This window comes from Heptranchias perlo, chromosome 5 (assembly GCF_035084215.1).
Source record: "Heptranchias perlo isolate sHepPer1 chromosome 5, sHepPer1.hap1, whole genome shotgun sequence".
Taxonomy (NCBI): Eukaryota; Metazoa; Chordata; class Chondrichthyes; order Hexanchiformes; family Hexanchidae; genus Heptranchias; species Heptranchias perlo.
The window spans coordinates 123,866,570-123,887,263 of NC_090329.1; the positions used below are offsets into that span (position 1 = coordinate 123,866,570).

General features: G+C 46.7%; 1 protein-coding gene across 4 annotated transcripts in view; it reads left to right on the forward strand.

The window, feature by feature from the left end:
- The window catches only part of kif6 (kinesin family member 6), a 489,217-nt gene that overhangs the window by 155,337 nt on the left and 313,186 nt on the right, over positions 1-20,694 (forward strand). For all 4 annotated transcript variants that reach the window (XM_067985160.1, XM_067985162.1, XM_067985163.1 and 1 more), the window contains exon 11: positions 20,355-20,460. In XM_067985160.1, coding sequence (XP_067841261.1) covers positions 20,355-20,460 — 106 coding nt within the window. The remainder of the gene's footprint in view (positions 1-20,354; positions 20,461-20,694) is intronic.

Below are 20,694 nucleotides of genomic sequence, written 5' to 3' on the forward strand. Positions count from 1 at the left end.
GGGTTCATTGTGCGCGTGGGAAACTCATGGAATTTTTTTTGTGCGTTTTCTCGAGCGATCACGACTAAATTGAAGGCCCTTAATGTGACTCCTGGGTTTCGCGTCTCCAAGCTGCGCTGCAGGCGCACTGCGCACCTGAATGATGTGCTAGGAGCTGGATTATTTAAAGGGCCATTGCAACCATAGATTTTGAGGGAGAAAGGAGTAATTGAGCCAAATGGAGCAACAACAGATGAGGCCAGCACCCCGGTTCAGTGACTCTTCACTGGAGTTGCTATTAGCTGGTGTGAGGAGTAGGAGGGATACATTGTATCCGGTTGACAGGAGGAAGTGCCCTGTCTCTGCCACCAAAAGGGCCGGCCCGAGCTGACAGAGGAGGTGAGCTGCAAAGACACGGGTGCAATGCAGGAAGCGCTTCAATGACCTAACCAGGTCAGGAAAAGTGAGTACAGTTACTGATTCACCTACATTCTGTGGTGCACATCACACCACCCCTCTCACTCTGTCCTGCCAAACCTACTCCATCACATCATTCCTCATACCTACTTAAGGCTCAGTATCAACTTACCTTCACTTTCTGTGCACTTCCTCACCTCCCCATTTGTGAACCCTCCACTCCCACTCACTCCAATCCTGACGCAATGTCTTGAATCTGTCTGATACTCACCCTCTGATGCATAGAATCATAGAAGTTTACAACATGGAAACAGGCCCTTCGGCCCAACATGTCCATGTCGCCCAGTTTATACCACTAAGCTAGTCCCAATTGCCTGCACTTGGCCCATATCCCTCTATACCCATCTTACCCATGCAACTGTCATCTCTTTCATTGTCAGCCTCACCCAGAGCAATGCAGCCGTCGGGTGACACCGTCACCCTCACTCAATCACACGCCTGTTCTATCTCCCCTTGTAGGAGAAGAGAGCACAAAATGCAAGGAAGAGGATGAGGACTGGAGGGGTGTCACCACAAATAGTGACCCTGACAGAGGCGGAGGAGGAGGCTTTGGAGCTCAGCCGAACGCTCCAATGCCTAGCTGTCGGAGATGCCTAGACTGGCACCACGCAAATGTCTGGTGACAGAACTTTAACATCCCTCATACACATCATGAATTGATGTTATCAATGATTGACCTGTTGCACACCTCAGTTTGCTAATCGCAACATAACTTCTGCGGTGATTCTTAATATTCTTAGATTCTTAATATTGCTGAATGTTCTCTTCCAGGGCATTCAAGGATTGCTGAAGCAGCAGACGACCTTGACGAGGGCGATTCCTCAAAGGAGCTCCATGCTTTTGAGGGCGCTCCATCATACCTTAGCGAGCCATCCACCAGCGCAGATATTCACACCTCCGTGGGTCCTATTAAATAGTTAGTTGGGTTGTCAACTGGTGATTCACCATTTCACAAGTGAGCACGAGCAGATACTGGTGGCAGGAGCAGCTGTGGGGAGTCCGCATCGAGGGACAGACTCCTCTCCAAACTCTGTTTAGTTTGACGCAAATGCTGAACCCCGGGGCCATCCTTGAGAAGGAGAATGATAGAGGTGTAGATGCACCTTCGTGAGGTACTGGAAGATGCGTCACGCACACTCTCCATAATAGCGGAGAGGATGGAGGAGTCCACCTCCACCATTAGTGGAACGGCGGTCCCGGTAAGTGCGGAAATGTCTGAGATAGTGTCGCAGGTAAGTGTGGGAATGTCTGCAATGGAGAGACGGCTAGCCTCCATTGAGTTTCAAGCACGGCTCACAAATGAGTCCATTCAGGACCTGACAACGGCCGTGTGGACTCAAGGTGCTGATTATTCTGCCATCTTAAATAGGCACACAGACACTTTAGCTGTGGCCTTACAATGGGTCACAGATGTCCTCCAAGCTGTTGTCCAGCAGAGTGGTTGGAATAATGTGGCCATGGCCGTGGAGAGGGATGATGGCGAAATAGTACATGGAAGTGGGGACTCCTCTCAAAGTGCTCCCATGTCTCACCCATTGCCCCTCCCTGAACCAGTACCCGCAATACTGCCTCCTCTCCCGATGGCCGTATCTGCCCCTGCACAGATGCAGGTGGAGCATTTTTGGCGGGGCCGTGAGGGCGTAGGCCGAGAGGATCTCAGCAGTCAGGGCAGGAACCTGAGCAACCTCTGCTCAAGCCACAGGGGATGCATCACGTAGAAGCGCTAGGAAGAGGAAGGCTAAGGTTTTGTGATCAGCAAGGGTATGCACAAGGGTATCTGACTAAATGTCATGTTTTTCATTTCTATTTGTTTTTTGTTACAATCACATTAAATGTCATACTCGTCACCACCACGCCACGTCTTATCCATTCTTGAGTCCCTTTTATGAAAGTGCCCTTGCATGTGCTTCATCATGAACGGCAAGAATTCATGCCACCCATTGGGCACGTTTACAATGGGTGCATGTGTGTGTGGTTTGTGCAAGCGGAGGTGGGGGGTTTGCTGGTGGTGGTGTTGGTGGTTGTTGTTCCAGGCGGTCTGAGTACTTCACTATCTTCGCTTTGCAGATCTCCTTATGAGAATCTATCAGATATGAGTGACTCCCTGGCATCACGAGCAACCATGTGTGCCACTATTCTGCCGATGGGTTGCCCATCGTCGTCCTCCTTCTCCTCCTCATTGTCGTCGTCCTCTTCCTCCTCCTCATTGTCTTCTTCAATGTTGCCGGTAGATGAGGATGCTTCATGCGCATGGGAGCTCTTCCACCTGTAACCCTCTCTGTTGAGTGATGTTGTGCAGGACGCAACACACGACTATTATTCTGCACACGCTCGCCGGTGAGTACTGAAGGGATCCCCCAGATCAATCCAAGCACCTGAAGCGGATCTTGAGTGTTCTAATGGCTTGTTCAGTGACAGACCTGGTGGTGATGTGACTGTTGTTGTACCGCTGCTGTGCCTCGTTGGTGGGGTTTCTCAGAGGTTTCATGAGCCTCATCTGCAGGGGGTATCCCTTGTCTCCATGCACCCAGCCCAGAAGTCTGTCTTGTGCGTGGAAGGAACCATAGCAGCTGCCAGGGAATTTGGCATACACCTGCAGAAACCTCTTTTGGTGGTCGCAAACCATCTGCGCATTGATGGAGTGATATCCCTTTCGGTTGATGAACAGTCCTGGCTCATGTGCAGGTCCTCGGATTGCTACGTGTGTGCAATCAATTGCGCCCTGTACCCTTGGGAAGCCAGCCAGAGAGTGGAAACCCACTGCACTCTCAGTCTGACTGATACCGTCGCAGGGAGTGAAAATTTACTCCTTTGTCCTCGATTCGGGATAATTCTAGCACTCTGTCTATATGTTTCTGTGCACTTGTAGGCATTTTTAAAAACCGTTATTTGCTATTGCTTGTTTCATTTAATTTCAACCACATGTTCTGCATGCGATTTTAATATTCCACCTTCAATGCCACCAATTGTTACAATTTGGGCTTCTCCAGAAACTTTTTCTTGTGCTCACACAGAGCCTGATCTCATAAGTAAGCCTGTGCTTCCGATGAACTGTGCAAATATATTTGGAATAGCTTGAACAATAGATAGGCAGACAGACACTTTAGCTGTGGCCTTACAATGCGTCACGGATGTCCTCAAGCTGTTGTCCAGTTGAGTGGTAGGAATGATGTGGCCATGGCCCTAGAGAGGGATGATGGCGAAAGGGGACATGGAAGTGGGGACTCCACTCAAAGCACTCTCACGTCTCACCCATTGCCCCTCCCTGAACCTATTGGCTCTGGATTTACAGATCGGATTTCCACTACATGTATGTTGTTGGGGCAGACTACAAGGACAAGCACTATGTTGAAGGGTCTGGGAATGATCAATACTGACGCTGGATGCTAGAGTGGAGAATTGTTTCATTCCCCAACACTAACATCTCTCACTAAGAAGAGAATGAATATTTATCATCCAAAAATACTAGAGAATTCTGATTACCTGAACAATAATTACAGGGTTCTAATCTAACTGAAAATTAAAATTAATGAATGGAAATTCATAGATAATGAGCCTGAAATCCCGATATGCATCCCTGACAGAGCTCCCTGTCAGTGCGTCATTTGATAAAATTGAACCTTTTAAGAAAACAGTATTTATAAAGCTCTATTATTCAATAATGTCTGCAGTTTAACTTATTCGTCACACAACTAAGTATAAACGGAGCACTGGGGCTTTTGAGATGCTTAATTGATCATCTGGATAGAGTGATATTTGTGGTTTATTGTTGAAAGGAAATTCAATTTGGATGCCATTGTAAAAACTATTACAATATTTCCCCCCCAGATTTCTTCTCTTTCTCTCCTGAGGAGCTGACTCATGCTGGGGTATGTTTCTGCAGGTGGCAGTAGTCCTCTGATACCTCATCCATCTTCATTCATTCATTCTCCATGAGAAAGTCTATACGGTTGGCATTGCCTGACTATTCGACTGTAAGGCCATCATACCAAAAATGTGCACACAGTTCCCCACAGGTGTTACTGGATAGTGGTAACGAGCTGGAACCCTGGCTGAGTTTTTTCCCCCCCCTTCTTTAACCTTGGCCCCCCAACTGCTGCTCAAGTTAAGATCAGTTAAATCAGCATAGATTGGGAACACTCTGGCCTGTATGGCTGAGTACTGTAATTAGTGCTCTTAAAGAGTTAGTCACTGGGGTAACAACCAGTGCCTTTACAAAGTTGTTCACTGTGGTAACCCAATGTTCTACTAGTTATTCACGAATTAGTGACCAGAATTTTTTTTAAAAAGCTCCTTAAATTATCATCTCTGCTGTAAGAAACTACTGATCATGTGTTAATGCAAGGGAATGAACCCTAACAAATAATACAGCTTTGATGTAGATGCAAAATTAGGAAGAGGACGGGGAAAAGCACCAAAAGATCACAAGCTAAGGTGCAGCACGAAAGCAAACAGCAAGATAATGGGGTAGAAATTGCTCGTAGCGGCGAACCAACACTGCTCGCCGCTCATAGATTTATACTAACCCACTAACTTATCCTCAAATAGGAAGCGGAAGAGAGCCCAGCATCAGTTCAGGCGAAGCTAGGATCCTGGGAGAAGCGAAAGGGTCGATCTCTCCCTTCAACCAATCATATCGCAGCATTTTTGATAAGCTTCGTTCACTGTCTCTGCAGGCTTGGTATATTAAAGCAGGAAGTGAAAGGTACAACATTAAAATCAATGTAAAAACAGTTATAGACAGCGAAAAAAAGAGAGGATAAGAAATAATTGAATTAAATAAAAGACAGAAAGGAATTTATTTTTTTTAAATTTCATTTTTTAATGTCTTAAAAAAAAAATTTTTAATGACCAAAATCTATTTAAATAAGGAGTAATGAGACTCCACATTTTTAAAAGTTAACTTTTCATTGTTTGGCAGACATTAAGACTTACTACACTGTTAAATCTTAGTTTAGACCTGTATTTTTAAGCGTACTTGTTTTTGGCGTAATTATTACTTTCCAGTTGGGCAGATAAGCAAGTTTGCACTTTTTCAGTGATTTCTCTGATTGCAGCCTGCGATATGCCTTTAATTCAAATCTGTCATATTGCCGGCGAACCACTAGGAGCAAGTTTCAGATTTCAGTGTTTCACTGCGCGTATGCGAACGCCGGAACTTGCTGCTCCGTTTCTCCACTAACGGTGAACGCTGTTGAGCTCACCGTTATTTCGTGAGCAATTTCTACCCCAATGAGTAGTTGGTTAGAAATGGGGAGGTAAACATACTGATACTGCTCACATGCTGGTGAGTCAGTTTGTTTTTCATCACCACAGCAGGAAATTAACCCATCCTGATGCGCTAGTGAGCAGAATTTTCCAGCCAGACCCAGATCCAAGCATCTTGAGCTATCAGAATCTACACTGTATCAAGGTACCCTGGAGGATTTCCCCCCATCTCTTTAATTTTTGCATTAAAAACTGAGCCACTGAGTGAATCTGTTCAGCTCTATGCTAGGATAGTTGGCATCAGTTGTGAAATAGAGCATAAAAAGTCCCTTTTGTATTGACAATGTTATACTATACCTGACTTGAGCCTGACAACTTAGTTGCCAAAATTCTGGAATTGGTTCAACTATACAGGGACAGGAAATCAGGAAATTACTGCGCCAAAAAGAAGTACTAAATAGGCTCTAGCAGCACTAACAAAGAAGCTATACAGAGAATAAAGAAAGGAGGCTTTGTTAGGAGCTGTGACTAAAGCAAATTTTACTAATTGTTTTCTCAGTTTGTTGAATTAACAGTTTAAGAGATTAAAAAAACACACACACACAAACATTCGGATTTTCTGCAGTGTGTCGGTTGCTGCACTAATTACTTGGAAAGAAAAGCAAATTGTACGTCTTGGAGAAATGCCAGGACCTGCTTTTGTAATCTGAGAGTAAATGAAGACTTGACTTGTATAGATTTAAGCAGATAATGGATTATGCACTGGGCGGCAACAATTGGCCTGGTCAGCAAAACAGATTTTTTAAATTAATACTAAAAAAGTATAGTTTCAAAACAATGCTTGCTAGTGAGGCTAAGTAACCTAGAAAATCACCTGTAAATTTTATCCTGTGTTTAATATAACTCGCAGTGAGACGCAGAATGCAGTGTAAGATTTATATATATTCAGACGTAGCAAACAGACCTGGCCCTGTAATTTGGAGACAGTTTTGTGAAACTGGCTCAGAGACAGTGGAGTATTAAAAAAGAAAGACTTCCATTGATGTAGCGCCTCTCACGACCGTAGGACGTCCCAAAGCTCTTTACAGTCAATGAAGTGCTTTTTTTTTTAAATGTAGGCACTCTTGTAACATAGGAAACACGGCCACTGAAAAGATTTGGAAAACGGTTTGTGAGAGAGGTGCTCAAAGAAAGTGAAGTAAGTGTTTTTGATGTCTTCCTGAAAAATATATCAATAAATTATCCCTGAATTTCTCAGTTCTCCAGATCGTCCATCATTACGTCGTCAGAAGATCTGCAGAAACCCTGGAGAAATGACCTAATCACCATTCGTGCCATTTCTCCAGAATTCCTGCGGGTCTTCCACTGAAGTTGCAGTGGATGATTGGGAGAACCCCTGCGGAAATTCAACCTCTCTATCTTTAAGATAGTGGCCCCGATACTAATGGGTAGGTGGGGAGGGAGCTTGGTAGTGTGTGGAAAACCTGGAAAGGCCAGGGACCTGGAGGCCCTGCTGATCTTAACGGCAGGGCCTCATTTAAATAACATGCTGCAGTCTCCCATCCAACAGCTGATCAAATTGACAGCCTGACCGGCGGGCGGGAACGCAAACAAGTGTCAGGAGGCCGCAGCCGGGCACCCGTAGGGACGATCCCCGGCAGTTAGTGGGAGGTCTTGTCGCGATCGGGAAAGGGGGATGTCTGTTCGAGATCAGGGGGAGGAGGAGGGGCCAGCCCAAGGCTTCCTTATGAGGCCCGGAGGCCCTTCCTGGCCTCACAAGGAAGCTTGAAAAATGAATTTAAAACTTAACTTCTGGGCCTCCTGGCCCAGGATCCGGTTCCTGGCAGGTTTTGCCTAATGGGGAAGCCAACACTGTCCCGCCCCCTCCCCCCTTCCCCCGTTCAGGCCTCAGCTACAAAGTTGATGGATATAATCGGACCCGATCTGCAGATTTAAAACTAAGTAGTAGTTCCACCTACTTAGAATCATAGAATGGTTACAGCACAGAAGGAGGCATTCAGCCCGTTGAGCCCGTGCCGGCTCTCTGCAAGAGCAATCCAGTTAGTCCCACTCCCCCGCCCTTTCCCTGTAGCCCTGCAAATTTTTTCCCTTCAAGTACATATCCAATTCCCTTTTGAAAGCTACGATTGAATCTGCCTCCACCACCCTTTCAGGCAGTGCATGCCAGATCATAACCACTCACTGCAAAAAAAAGTTTTTCCTGATGTCGCCTTTGGTTCTTTTGCCAATCACCTTAAATCTATGTCCTCTGGTTCTCGACCCTTCTGCCAGTGGGAAGAGTTTCTCTCTATCTACTCTGTCTAGATCCCTCATGATTTTGTACACCTCGATCAATCTCCTCTCCACCTTCTCTGCTCTAAGGAGAACACCCCCAGCTTCTCCAGTCTATCCAGGTAACTGAAGTCCCTCACCCCTGGAACTATTCTAGTAAATCTTTTCTGCACCCTCTCTAAGGCCTTCACATCCTTCCTAAAGTGCAGTGCCCAGAATTAGACACAATATTCCAGTTGTGGCCCAAACCAGTGTTTTAAAAAGGTTCATCATAACCTCCTTGCTTTTGTACTCTATGGCCCCGATTTTCAAATGAAATTAGGGGTGTGTTGGGGGCGGGTGGACTGCGAAAATCAGGAAAATCCCAAGCGGGTGAGGAAGCCAGCCCCAACCCGCTGACTTCCGGGTTTCCCACAGATGCACCTGTGTGCGCGCGCTCTTCCCGAATGTGGAAGTCCCGCCGGCAATTAAAGCCGGTGGGATGATAGTTAAAGAACCAAATGTACCTCATTGAGGTACTTAAGGTACTTTATTTCTGACATAGTAGATAGTTAAACCGATTTTAAACTTACCTGGGCATCTTTCCCACTGCTTCCGATTCATGCCTGATCAGGCAAAAATAAAGTAAATAAATTAAATAAAAAACCATTGCACAAAGTTAAAAAACAAAATAAACCTATCTTTCCACCGATCTGCAGCCCCCCCTGCTCCGATGTCTGATGTCCTCCTCTCCAATGTCTCCCTCTCCCCACAATGTCTCCCTCTCCGATGTCCATCTCAGCCCCCGATGTCTCCATCTCCGATCTCCCCCTTCTCCCCCCCCCTCCCCCCGATCTTCCCCTCTCCCCCCACCCCGATCTTCAGTGCCCTCCACTCTCTGTTCCAGTGCCGGATGATGTCTCTCTCTGTCTCTTTCTCTCCCCCCACCCGCGGCATTGCAGCTCCTGTTGGCAATGTCAATCAAGCTGGCTGCCGGGCGCGAAACCCGGAAACAACTTTAATCACCATCAATTACATCTCGATCACGTCGGAAAAGGTAAGTTTTTTTTATTCGGGTTTGCCACGCGCACCCCGCCCCCCCCCCCCCCCCCCGCTGCTATCCTGCCACCATTTTAAAATCCTATGCCTCCATTTATAAAGCCCAGGATCCCATATGACTTTTTAACCGCTTCTCAATCTGCCCTGCCACCTTTAACGACCTGTGCACATATACCCCTATGGTCTCTCTGTTCCTGCACCCCCTTTAGAATTGTACCCGTTAGTTTATATTGCCTTTTCTCGTTCTTCCTACCAAAATGTATCACTTTGCACTTCTCTGTATTAAATTTCATCTACCATTTCATGTGAGTGTTCTGCTTGCGTGCTCAAAAGAGAAGGTTAATATGGGGACATGGTGGGAAGGAATGGGATTGGAGGGGGGTAACTTACTCCTGTTATTTTAACTGCCCCCCCCAGCCCCCAGGCCCAGTTTCCGCAAGGCGGGGGCAGTTAAAATCGGAACCAAATGTCTTTGGTAAACCAGATTAAAAAACAAATACATCTGTTCAAACATCAACCAGAAATTTTATATTTATATAAATACCAAAAATATACTTTTTACAAAAATTTAAAATTCTCATGTAATACTTGGAAATTCAAACTCTCTTTTCCCAAAGGTGAAGTTGAAATTGTCTCAAGTGTATTATTTTTAATGTTATTTTGAATCAATCCTCACTACAATATACTTCCCACGAGACCTTTGGGAAAACGGAGAGTTTAAATTTCCAAGCAGTACATGAGAATTTTCAATTTAAAATACAGATAAATATTTTAATATCTTTTCAGAAAAAATCTGGATCAGGTGTATCCAATTTTTTTGTCTTCACGGGCCGCAAGAGGTCACATATAAAGCTTAATTTAGCGTTCCAGTTAATGTGCAGATATCTCAATACAGATACTGAAAGATTTTACTGCTCTGAGTTAGATTTTATCCACTGTTGAGCCAACAACACTGAGTAGACTGTTCCAAACCCTCCAGGCCCACAAAATTCAAGTACCCCAGACCAGTAAATGATAAAATATAAGTGCAAGTAGGTCTGAGCTAGGCTTCGAGGCCCTGATTTTTGGGGCTCAGTGGCTGCCGGTAGTTTGGACGTCCCAGTCTAGACATTTACAAAACATATTTATCATTTCATTGGTGTGTTAGCAATTAAATGTATTATTATTTCTTTGTTTTCACTTAAGTGACATGATTTGATCCAATAAGATCATCAGAAATAGGAGCATGAGTAGGCCATTCGACCCCTCGTGCCTGCTCCGCCATTCAATAAGATCATGGCTGATCTTTGACCTCAACTCCACTTTCCTGCCCGATCCTCATGTCCCTTGATTCCCTTTATGTCCAAAAATTTATTGATCTCAATCTTGAATATACTCAACGACTGAGCATCCACAGCCCTCTGGGGTAGAGAATTCCAAAGATCCACAACACTCTGAGTGAAGAAATTTTTCCTCCTCTTGGTCCTAAATGGCTGACCCCTTATCTTGAGACAATGACCTATAGTTTTAGACTCTCTAGCCAGAACAGCCTCTCAGCATCTGCCCTGTCAAGCCCTCTAAGAATTTTATATGTTTCAATGAGATCACCTCTCATTCTTCTAAACTCCAGAGAATATAAGCCCATTCTACTCAATCCTTATAGGACAACCCTCTCATCCCAGGAATCAATCTAGTGAACCTTCGTTGCACCCCCTCTAAGGCAAGAATATCTTTCCTTAGGTAAGGAGACCAAAACTGTACACAGTATTCCAAGTGTGGTCTCACCAGAGCCTTATATAATTGCAGCAAGGTGTCCTTACTCTTATACTCCAACCCCCTTGCAATAAAGGCTAACATACCATTTGCTTTCCTAATTGCTTGCTGTACCTGCATGTTAACTTTCTGTGATTTGTGTACAAGGACACCCAAATCCCTCTGAAGACCAACATTTCTTAGTCTCCCACCTTTTAAAAAATATTCTATTTTTCTATTCTTCCTACCAAAGTGGGTAATTTCACATTTCCCCACATTACACTCCATCTGCCACCTTCTCGTCCACTCACTTAACCTATCATAGAATCATAGAAAGGTTACAGCACGGAAGGAGGCCATTCAGCCCTTCGAGTCCATACTGGCTCTATGCAAGAGCAATCCACCTAGTCCCACTCACCCACCCTATTCCCGTAGCCCTGCACATTTTTTCGTTTCAAGTATTTTTATCCAGTTCCCTTTTGAAGGCCATGATTGAATTTGCCTAAACCTTATGATATTATGATCACTGCTCCCTAAATGTTCCCCCACTGACACTGGCTCCACTTGGCCCGCCTCATTCCTCAGAACCAAATCCAGAAATGCCTCCTTCCTCGTTGGGCTGGAAACATACTGGTCAAGAAAGTTCTCCTGAACACACTTCAAAAATTCCTCCTCCTCTTTGCCCCTTATATTATTACTATCCCAGTCTATATTAGGATAGTTGAAATCCCCCATTAACACTACTCTATGGCTTTTGCACCTTTCTGTAATTTCCCTGCAAATTTGCTCCTCCATATCCTTCCCACTAGTTGATGACCTATAGAATACACCCAGTAGTGTAATGGCACCTCTATTATTTCTTAACTCTAACCAAATAGATTCTGTCCTTGATCCCTCCAGGACATCCTCTCTCTCCAGCACTGCAATATTCTCCTTAATCAATACTGCCACCCCCCACCTTTCTTTCCTTCCCTATGTTTCCTGAACACCTTGTATCCAGGAATATTTAGTACCCAATCCTACCCTTCTTTGAACAAGGTCTCCGTTATCACCACGATATCATATTCCCATGTGGTTAATTGCGCCAGCAGCTCACCAACCGTGTTTACCACACTTCGTGTGTTTACATACATGCACTGTAAACCAATTTTAGACTTTCTTGTACTCTCTCTTAGTCTGATCCGACCTAATACCGCACTATTTCCTATTCTAGTGCTATCTTTCTCTCCCAATCCTTTGTGCACCTTGTTTCTCCTTTCCAATGCTACATGGGTGAGATCCTAAATGAATATTTCACATCGGTATTTACGGTTGAGAAAGGCATGGATGTTAGGGAACTTGGGGAAATAAATAGTGATGTCTTGAGGAGTGTACATATTACAGAGAGGGAGGTGCTGGAAGTCTTAACGTGCATCAAGGTAGATAAATCTCCGGGACCTGATGAAATGTATCCCAGGACGTTATGGGAGGTTAGGGAGGAAATTGCGGGTCCCCAAGCAGAGATATTTGAATCATCGCCAGCTACAGGTGAGGTGCCTGAAGATTGGAGGGTATCAAATGTTGTGCCTTTGTTTAAGAAGGGCGGCAGGGAAAAGCCTGGGAACTACAGACCGGTGAGCCTGACATCTGTAGTGGGTAAGTTGTTAGAGGGTATTTTGAGAGACAGGATCTACAGGCATTTGGAGAGGCAGGGACTGATTAGGAACAGTCAGCATGGTTTTGTGAGTGGAAAATCATGTCTCACAAATTTGATTGAGTTTTTTGAAGGGGTAACCAAGAAGATAGATGAGGGCTGTGCAGTAGACGTGGTCTACATAGACTTTAGCAAAGCCTTTGACAAGGTACCGCATGGTAGGTTGTTACATAAGGTTAAATCTCACGGGATCCAAGGTGAGGTAGCCAATTGGATACAAAATTGGCTTGACGACAGAAGACAGAGGGTGGTTGTAGAGGGTTGTTTTTCAAACTGGAGGCCTGTGACCAGCGGTGTGCCTCAGGGATCGGTGCTGGGTCCGCTGTTATTTGTTATTTATATTAATGATTTGGATGAGAATTTAGGAGGCATAGTTAGTAAGTTTGCAGATGACACCAAGATTGGTGGCATTGTGGACAGTGAAGAAGGTTTGCAACGGGATCTTGATAAATTGGTCCAGTGGGCCGATGAATGGCAGATGGAGTTTAATTTAGATAAATGTGAGGTGATGCATTTTGGTAGATCGAATCGGGCCAGGACCTACTCCCTTAATGGAAGGGCGTTGGGGAGAGTTATAGAACAAAGAGATCTGGGAGTACAGGTTCATAGCTCCTTGAAAGTGGAGTCACAGGTGGATAGGGTGGTGATGAAGGCATTCAGCATGCTTGGTTTCATTGGTCAGAACATTGAATACAGGAGTCGGGATGTCTTGTTGAAGTTGTACAAGACATTAGTAAGGCCACACTTGGAATACTGTGTACAGTTCTGGTCACCCTATTATAGAAAGGATATTATTAAACTAGAAAGAGTGCAGAAAAGATTTACTAGGATGCTACCGGGACTTGATGGTTTGACTTATAGGGAGAGGTTGGATAGACTGAGACTTTTTTCCCTGGAGAGTAGGAGGTTAAGGGGTGATCTTATAGAAGTCTATAAAATAATGAGGGGCATAGATAAGGTCGATAGTCAATATCTTTTCCCAAAGGTAGGGGAGTCTATAACGAGGGGGCATAGATTTAACGTGAGAGGGGAGAGATACAAAAGGGTCCAGAGGGGCAATTTTTTCACTCAAAGGGTAGTGAGTGTCTGGAACGAGCTGCCAGAGGCAGTAGTAGAGGCGGGTACAATTTTGTCTTTTATAAAGCATTTGGACAGTTACATGGGTAAGATGGGTATAGAGGGATATGGGCCAAGTGCAGGCAATTGGGACTAGCTTAGTGGTATAAACTGGGCGACATGGACATGTTGGGCCGAAGGGCCTGTTTCCATGTTGTAAACTTCTATGATTCTATGATTCTATCCTGGTGCCCATCCCGCTGCCAAATTAGTTTAAACCCCCCCCCCAGCAGCACTAGCGAACCTCCCCGCGAGGACATTGGTGCCAGCTCCTTTGAGGTGCAACCCATCTGGCCTGTACAGGTCCCACCTCCTCCAGAACTGGTCCCAATGCCCCAGGAATCTAAAGCCCTCCCTCCTGCACCATCTCTCCAGCCACGCATTCATCTGCTCTATCCTCCTATATCTATACTCCACACCGCCTGAGGAAGGGGAAAGCCCCCGAAAGCTTGTGGGATTAAAAATAAAATCGTTGGACTATAACTTGGTGTTGTAAAATTGTTTACAATTGTTAACCCCAGTCCATCACCGGCATCTCCACATCATCATATACTCACTAGTGCATGGCACCAGGAATAATCTGGAGATTATTACCTTTGAGGTCCTGCTTGTTAATCTCTTCCCATCTCCTTAAAATCTGCCTGCAGAACCTCATCCCTTTTTCTACCTATGTTATTGGTACCGATACGAACCGCGACCCCTTGCTGTTCACACACGACCCCCCCACCCCGAGAATATTCTGCAGCTGCTCAGTGACATCCTTGACCCTGGCACCAGGTAGGCAACATACCATCCTGGCCGCAGAAACGCCTGTTTGTTCTGCTAACTATAGAATCCCCGATCACCATTAGTCTCCTGACGCCCCCCCCCCCCCCCCACCCCGGTACAGCTGAGCCACCCATGGTGCTATGTTCTTGGCTCTGGCTGCACTCCCCAGAGGAACCCTCTCCCTCACTAGTATTCAGAACTGAATACTGGTTAGAGAGCGATATACCCTCAGGGGACTCCTGCACTACCTGCCTGGTCCTCCTTGTCTGTCTGGCCGTCACCCAGTCCCTCTCTGCCTGCACTTTCTTGAGCTGTGGGGTGACCACCTCCAGAAACGTGCTATCCACTCACACTCCCGCTCCCTCACACTCCCGCTCCCTCACACTCCCCGCTCCCTCACACTCACACTCCCGCTCTCTCACACCCCCGCTCCCTCCCACTCCCCGCTCCCTCCCAATCCCGCTCCCTCCCACTCCCGCTACCCCCATTCCCGCTCCCTCACACTCCCATTCCCTCACACTCCCCGCTCCCTCACACTCCCTGTTCCCTCCGAATCCCACTCCCGCTCTCTCCCACTCCCGCTCCCTCACAGTCCCCGCTCCCTCACACTCCCGCTCCCTCCCACTCCCGCTCCCTCCGACTCCCGCTCCCTCACACTCCCCGTTCCCTCACACTCCCCGTTCCCTCCCACGCCCGCTCCCTCCCACGCCCGCTCCCTCACATTTCCGCACCTTCCGACTCCCGCTCCCTCCCACTCCTGCTCCCTCACACTCCTGCTCCCTCACACTCCCGCTCCCTCACACTCCCGCTCCCTCCCACTCCCGCTCCCTCACATTCCCGCACCCTCCGACTCCCGCTCCCTCACCCTCCTGCTCTCTCACTCCCACTCCCTCACACTCCTGCACCCTCCAACTCCCACTCCCGCTCCCTCCAACTTCCGCTCCCTCCAACTCTCGCTCTCTCCCACTCCCGCTCACTCCAAATCCCGCTCCCTCCGAATCCCGCTCCCTCCGACTCCTGCTCCCTGCCACTCCCGCTCCCTCACACTCCCGCTCCTTCCGACTCCCGCTCCCTCACACTCCTGTTCCCTCTCACTCCTGCTCTCTCACACTCCCGCTCCTGCTCCCTCCCAGTCCCGCTCCCGCTCCCTCCGACTCCCGCTCCCTCCCACACCTGCCCCCTCCCACTCCTGCTCCCTCCGACTCCCGCTCCCTCCGACTCCTGCTCCCTCACACTCTCCGCTCCCTCTTGACTCACGCTCCCTCCCTCTCCCGCTCCCTCACACTCCCGCTCCCTCCGACTCCTGCTCCCTCCCACTCCCGCTCCCTCCCACTCCCGCTCCCTCCCACTCCCGCTCCCTCCGACTCCCGCTCCTCCCGAATCCTGCTCCCTCCCACTCCCGCTCTCTCCCACTCCCGCTCCCTCCCACTCCTGCTCCTTCGGACTCCCGCTCCCTCCGACACCCTCTCCCTCTGACTCCCGCTCCCTCCGACTCCCGCTCCCTCTGACTCCCGTTCCCTCACACTCCCGCTCCCTCACACTCCCGCTCTCTCACACTCACTCCCTCTGACTCACGCTCCCTCCCACTCCAGCTCCCGCTCCCTCCCACTCCCGCTCCCTCCCACTCCCGCTCCCTCCCACTCCCTCACACTCACACTCCCTCCCACTCCCTCACACTCACACTCCCTCACACTCACGCTCCCTCCCACTCCCGCTCCCTCCGACTCCCGCTCCCTCCGACTCCCGATCCCTTCCACTCCCGCTCCCTCCGACTCCCGCTCCCTCCGACTCCCAGTCTCTCCGACTCCCGCTCCCTCTGACTCCCGCTCCCTCTCCTGTGCTCTGTCTCAGTGTTCTTAATTTCATTAACTAATAAAGTTATCTACTTTAAGTTATTGATTTAAGCTGTTAATTTAACCAACTGCCCTAACTTAGAGAGGAAAAGACCCAGTTATACTCAGCAACCAATCACCTACCTGCTGTTCTGTGACATCGCTCTTTCAAATTTCTGCCTGTGCGAGTTGACGGCAACTGTGAAACACCTCGTGCCGACTCCCCTTTTTATCCTCTCGCTCTCAGTCCTCGCGCCGACTCCCCTTTTTATCCTCTCGCTCTCGGGCCTCGCGCCGACTCCCCTTTTTATCCTCTCGCTCTCGGTCCTCGCGCAACTCCCCTTTTTATCCTCTCGCTCTCGGTCCTCGCGCGACTCCCCTTTTTATCCTCTCGCTCTCGGGCCTCGCGCGACTCCCCTTTTTATCCTCTCGCTCTCGGGCCTCGCGCGACTCCCCTTTTTATCCTCTCGCTCTCGGTCCTCGCGCGACTCCCCTTTTTATCCTCTCGCTCTCGGGCCTCGCGCCGACTCCCCTTTTTATCCTCTCGCTCTCGGGCCTCGCGCGACTCCCCTTTTTATCCTCTCGCTCTCGGGCCTCGCGCCGACTCCACTTTTTATCCTCTCGCTCTCGGTCCTCGCGCGACTCCCCTTTTTATCCTCTCGCTCTCGGGCCTCGCGCCGACTCCACTTTTTATCCTCTCGCTCTCGGGCCTCGCGCCGACTCCGCTTTTTATCCCCCGCTCCTCTCCACTCTCTGACTCTATCCCTTTGCAGCTTCTTTGTATCCTCCTCACAGCTTACTTTCCCACCTAGCTTTGTATCAGCAGCAAACTTGGATGCATTACACTCATCTAAGTCATTCATATAGATTATAAATAGCTGAGGCCCAAGCACTGATCCCTGCAGCACCCCACTAGTTACAACCTGCCAACCTGAAAATGATTTGTTTATTCCTCCTACTCTCTGTTTTCTGTCCGTTAACCAATCCTCTATCCATGCTAATATATTACCCACAATCCCATGAGCCCTAATCTTGTGTGACAACCTATTCTGTGGCACCTCATCGAATGCCTTTTGAAAATCCAAATATACTACATCCACTGGATCCCCCTTATCTACTCTGCTAGTTACATCCTCAAAAAACTCTTTCATAAAACCGTGTTGACTCTGCCTAATCATATTATGATTTTCTAAGTGCCCTGTTGCTACATTAATAATAGATTCTAGCATTTTCCCTACTACTGATGTCAGGCTAACTGGCCTGTAGTTCCCTGTTTTCTCTTTCCCTCCTTTCTTGAATAGCAGGGTTACATTTGCTACCACCTATAGTGGTTAATATTAACAGTCATTCCCATAGAATAAACCACAGTTGCTGCTAAAATAGATCCCATATCGTACACGTGCAACCTAAACTTCCATTAGGGGTTTTAGTTGACCGCAGCCCTTGTAGATTAATGATGTGTATCTGATCCGTAGAGATTTCCACAGTCTAAGTACTTGAAAGATGATGTTTCAACACTTCCAAACTATAGCACCCAAGTGTATTCTTGAACAAGTCAATTTGTGCCCAAAAGGAAGGGTGGTCCCTAACTCTTACCCACAAATGCAGATGTATCATTTAGGTCTGTCAAGTATTTCTCTGAAGAAAAAGAAAGAAAAGATTACTTTAAAAAAACATAGCACAGAATGGGTAGCACTCCTACCCCATCTGTGGTGCAGAAAGCTAGGAACCCGTTTACCCCATGCGGTGAGTTCCCGATCTCAGGTGTACCATCAGGGGGTTGAGTCCACTCACGAAGATATGTGTGTGTGTACCCACGCAATTAAGTGTGAAGTATTGCCATTGTTGTCACTGCTCTCCTACTGTGATCGCTTAGTACAGTGAGGTTTACATTTTTTATGGAATGTTTTAAATTTTTTTTATTCATTCATGGGATGTGGGCGTCGATAGCTAGGCCAGAAATTATTGCCCACCCCTAATTGCCCTTAAGAAGGTGGTGGTGAGCCGCCATAGAATCATAGAAAGGTTACAGCACAGAATGAGGCCATTCAGCCCTTCGAGTTTGCGCAGGCTCTATGCGAGAGCAATCCAATTAGTCCCACTCCCATGCCCTTTCCCCGTAGCCCTGCAAATTTTTTCCTTTCTAGTACTTATCCAGTTCCCTGATGAAGGACATGATTGAATCTGCCTCCATCACCCCCTCGGGCAGTGCATTCCAGATCCTAAGCACTCGCTGTGTAAAAAAGTTTTTCCTCATGTCACCTTTGGTTCTTTCGCCAATCACCTTAAATCTATGTCCTCTGGTTCTTGACCCTTCCGCCAATGGGAACAGTTTCTCTCTATCTACTCTGTCTAGACCCTTCATGATTTTGAATATCTCTATCAAATCTCCTCGCAACTGTCTCTTGTTTTATGTCATCTTCTTGAACCGCTGCTGTCCATGTGGTGAAGGTTCTCCCCCAGTGCTGTTAGGTAGGGAGTTCCAGGATTCTGACCCAGCGATGATGAAGGAACGGCGATATATTTCCAAGTCAGGATGGTGTGTGACTTGGAGGGGAACATGCAGGTGGTGGTGTTCCCATGTGCCTGCTGCCCTTGTCCTTCTAGGTGGTACAGGTTGTTGGATTGGGAGGTGTTGTTGAAGAAGCCTTGGCGAGTTGCTGTAGTGCATCTTGTAGATGATACGCACTGCAGCCACGGTGCGCCAGCGTGGAGGGAGTGAATGTTTGGGGTGGTGGATGGGGTGCTTTGTCCTGGATGGTGTCGAGCTTCTTGAGTGTTGTTGGAGCGGCACTCATCCAGGCAAGTGGAGAGTATTCCATCACACTCCTGACTTGTGCCTTGTAGATGGTGGAAAGGCTTTGGGGAGTCAGGAGGTGATTATTGAATGAAAACAAAGCCAGTCAGATTGTGAAAGACAACCTAAGTCATAGGGGGCATATTTCACTGACATGGTGTAATATTCTATCCATATATTGTTTACTTTATATCATGACTAACATTACATCGAATTTACAGCACAGAAACAGGCCATTTGGCCCAACTGGTCTGTGCTGGTGTTTATGCTCCACACAAATCTCCATGGTGTAGTACTCTTTTTACATCAGTATTCCTAATGAATATGTTATCATATTTCTGAAATTATCATTCATACCATGTGATTTTCTATTTTACACCAATCCTTCCTGTGTTTAGTTCTGTACAGGCCCAATATTGGTGCTAAATCCAGAACCTAACAACTTATAATCGGGCCATTGTAGCCAGGGCTGGTTTTAATATTATGGAAAATAGTAGGAAAGGGCAAATTTGTGATTGTCAGCCCACTGCGTTCAAAGACATAGGATGCTCTGCATGCTGGAAATGTAAAGCGGAGCAGCCAGCATCTGAAAGAAAAAAGTTAGGATTATGGGCTCATTATTAGAGCACACTTTCAACCTTTTTCTCTTTCGGATAATGACTGCCATGCTGTACAATTCTAGCATTTTCTGGTTTTGTTTCAAAATATCCAGTTTTCACAAGGACATTCTTCATACTTAATCTACTCACAATTTGGCTTTGAGGCTCAGAATGTTTAGGGGCTCAGTAAGATTGTTCCAGGTTTCTGGTTGGATCCAAAGGCTCATCTGTAGACAAAATGAGAAGAACCTCGTGAAAATAGAGGATGGATTTAAATTGCACTGTGCAATGTCAGTAATAAACAGTTTAACATGTCCATTCCTTTGTCTGCTATTTAACAAAGACATTGACCAGTTTATTTTACCAGACAATACATTTAATGATAAGTGGTTGATGAAATGAGTGTGCATGGTAATATTTTAAGGTATTTGCAATTTTTTGATTTTCTTCTAAATATTTTATACACCTGGAATTTTTGGGGGAGGGTATTTCCCTTTATTCCTCTCTTCTTACATGTTGAATACCAATTCCCAAGATGGAATTTTGTTTCTGCTTTTTGTCTCCCAAATGTTGCCAAGTATGCCTCATCACATGAGTGACCTAGCAACAGCTGTGACTGCTCACAGAACTGCATTGCTACATCGTCCTGTCTTGCAATGCATTTTACAGCAAGGAAGAGTAGTGAACAATCACGCTTCTTTTTTTTATTAATTAAATATTTGCTTTGGCGAAGTGCGAAATTAAGGAAAGCAGGTGAGAGGAAGTGCATGGCAAACTGTCTATAACCTGATGAATTTTTAAAAAAATGTATTCTTTGTGCTCAGGTTGGAGGAGCTGATCAATATTTTTCTGGAGGACACTGACCCTGAGGCCTCACTTGAAGTTGGAGCTGACATGAGGAAGATTCAGCATTGCTTCCAGCGATTAAAGGTCAGCGTGTAAGAGTTTTAAATTATACCCATTCACCATAACGCATAATGTTATTGCCTAACAGGGCTGTCACATATGAGAATGTAGTTTTGGGTATTATCGGCAGTTAGTCATTTCTGGTGAGTGACATCTAAGCGTAACAATACAGAGCAGTATTAACTTGATCTGTGCGCCCAAATAGTTACGGTATGCCTAACATTCAATGGAAAACATCCCATAGAAAGGATCAAGGTT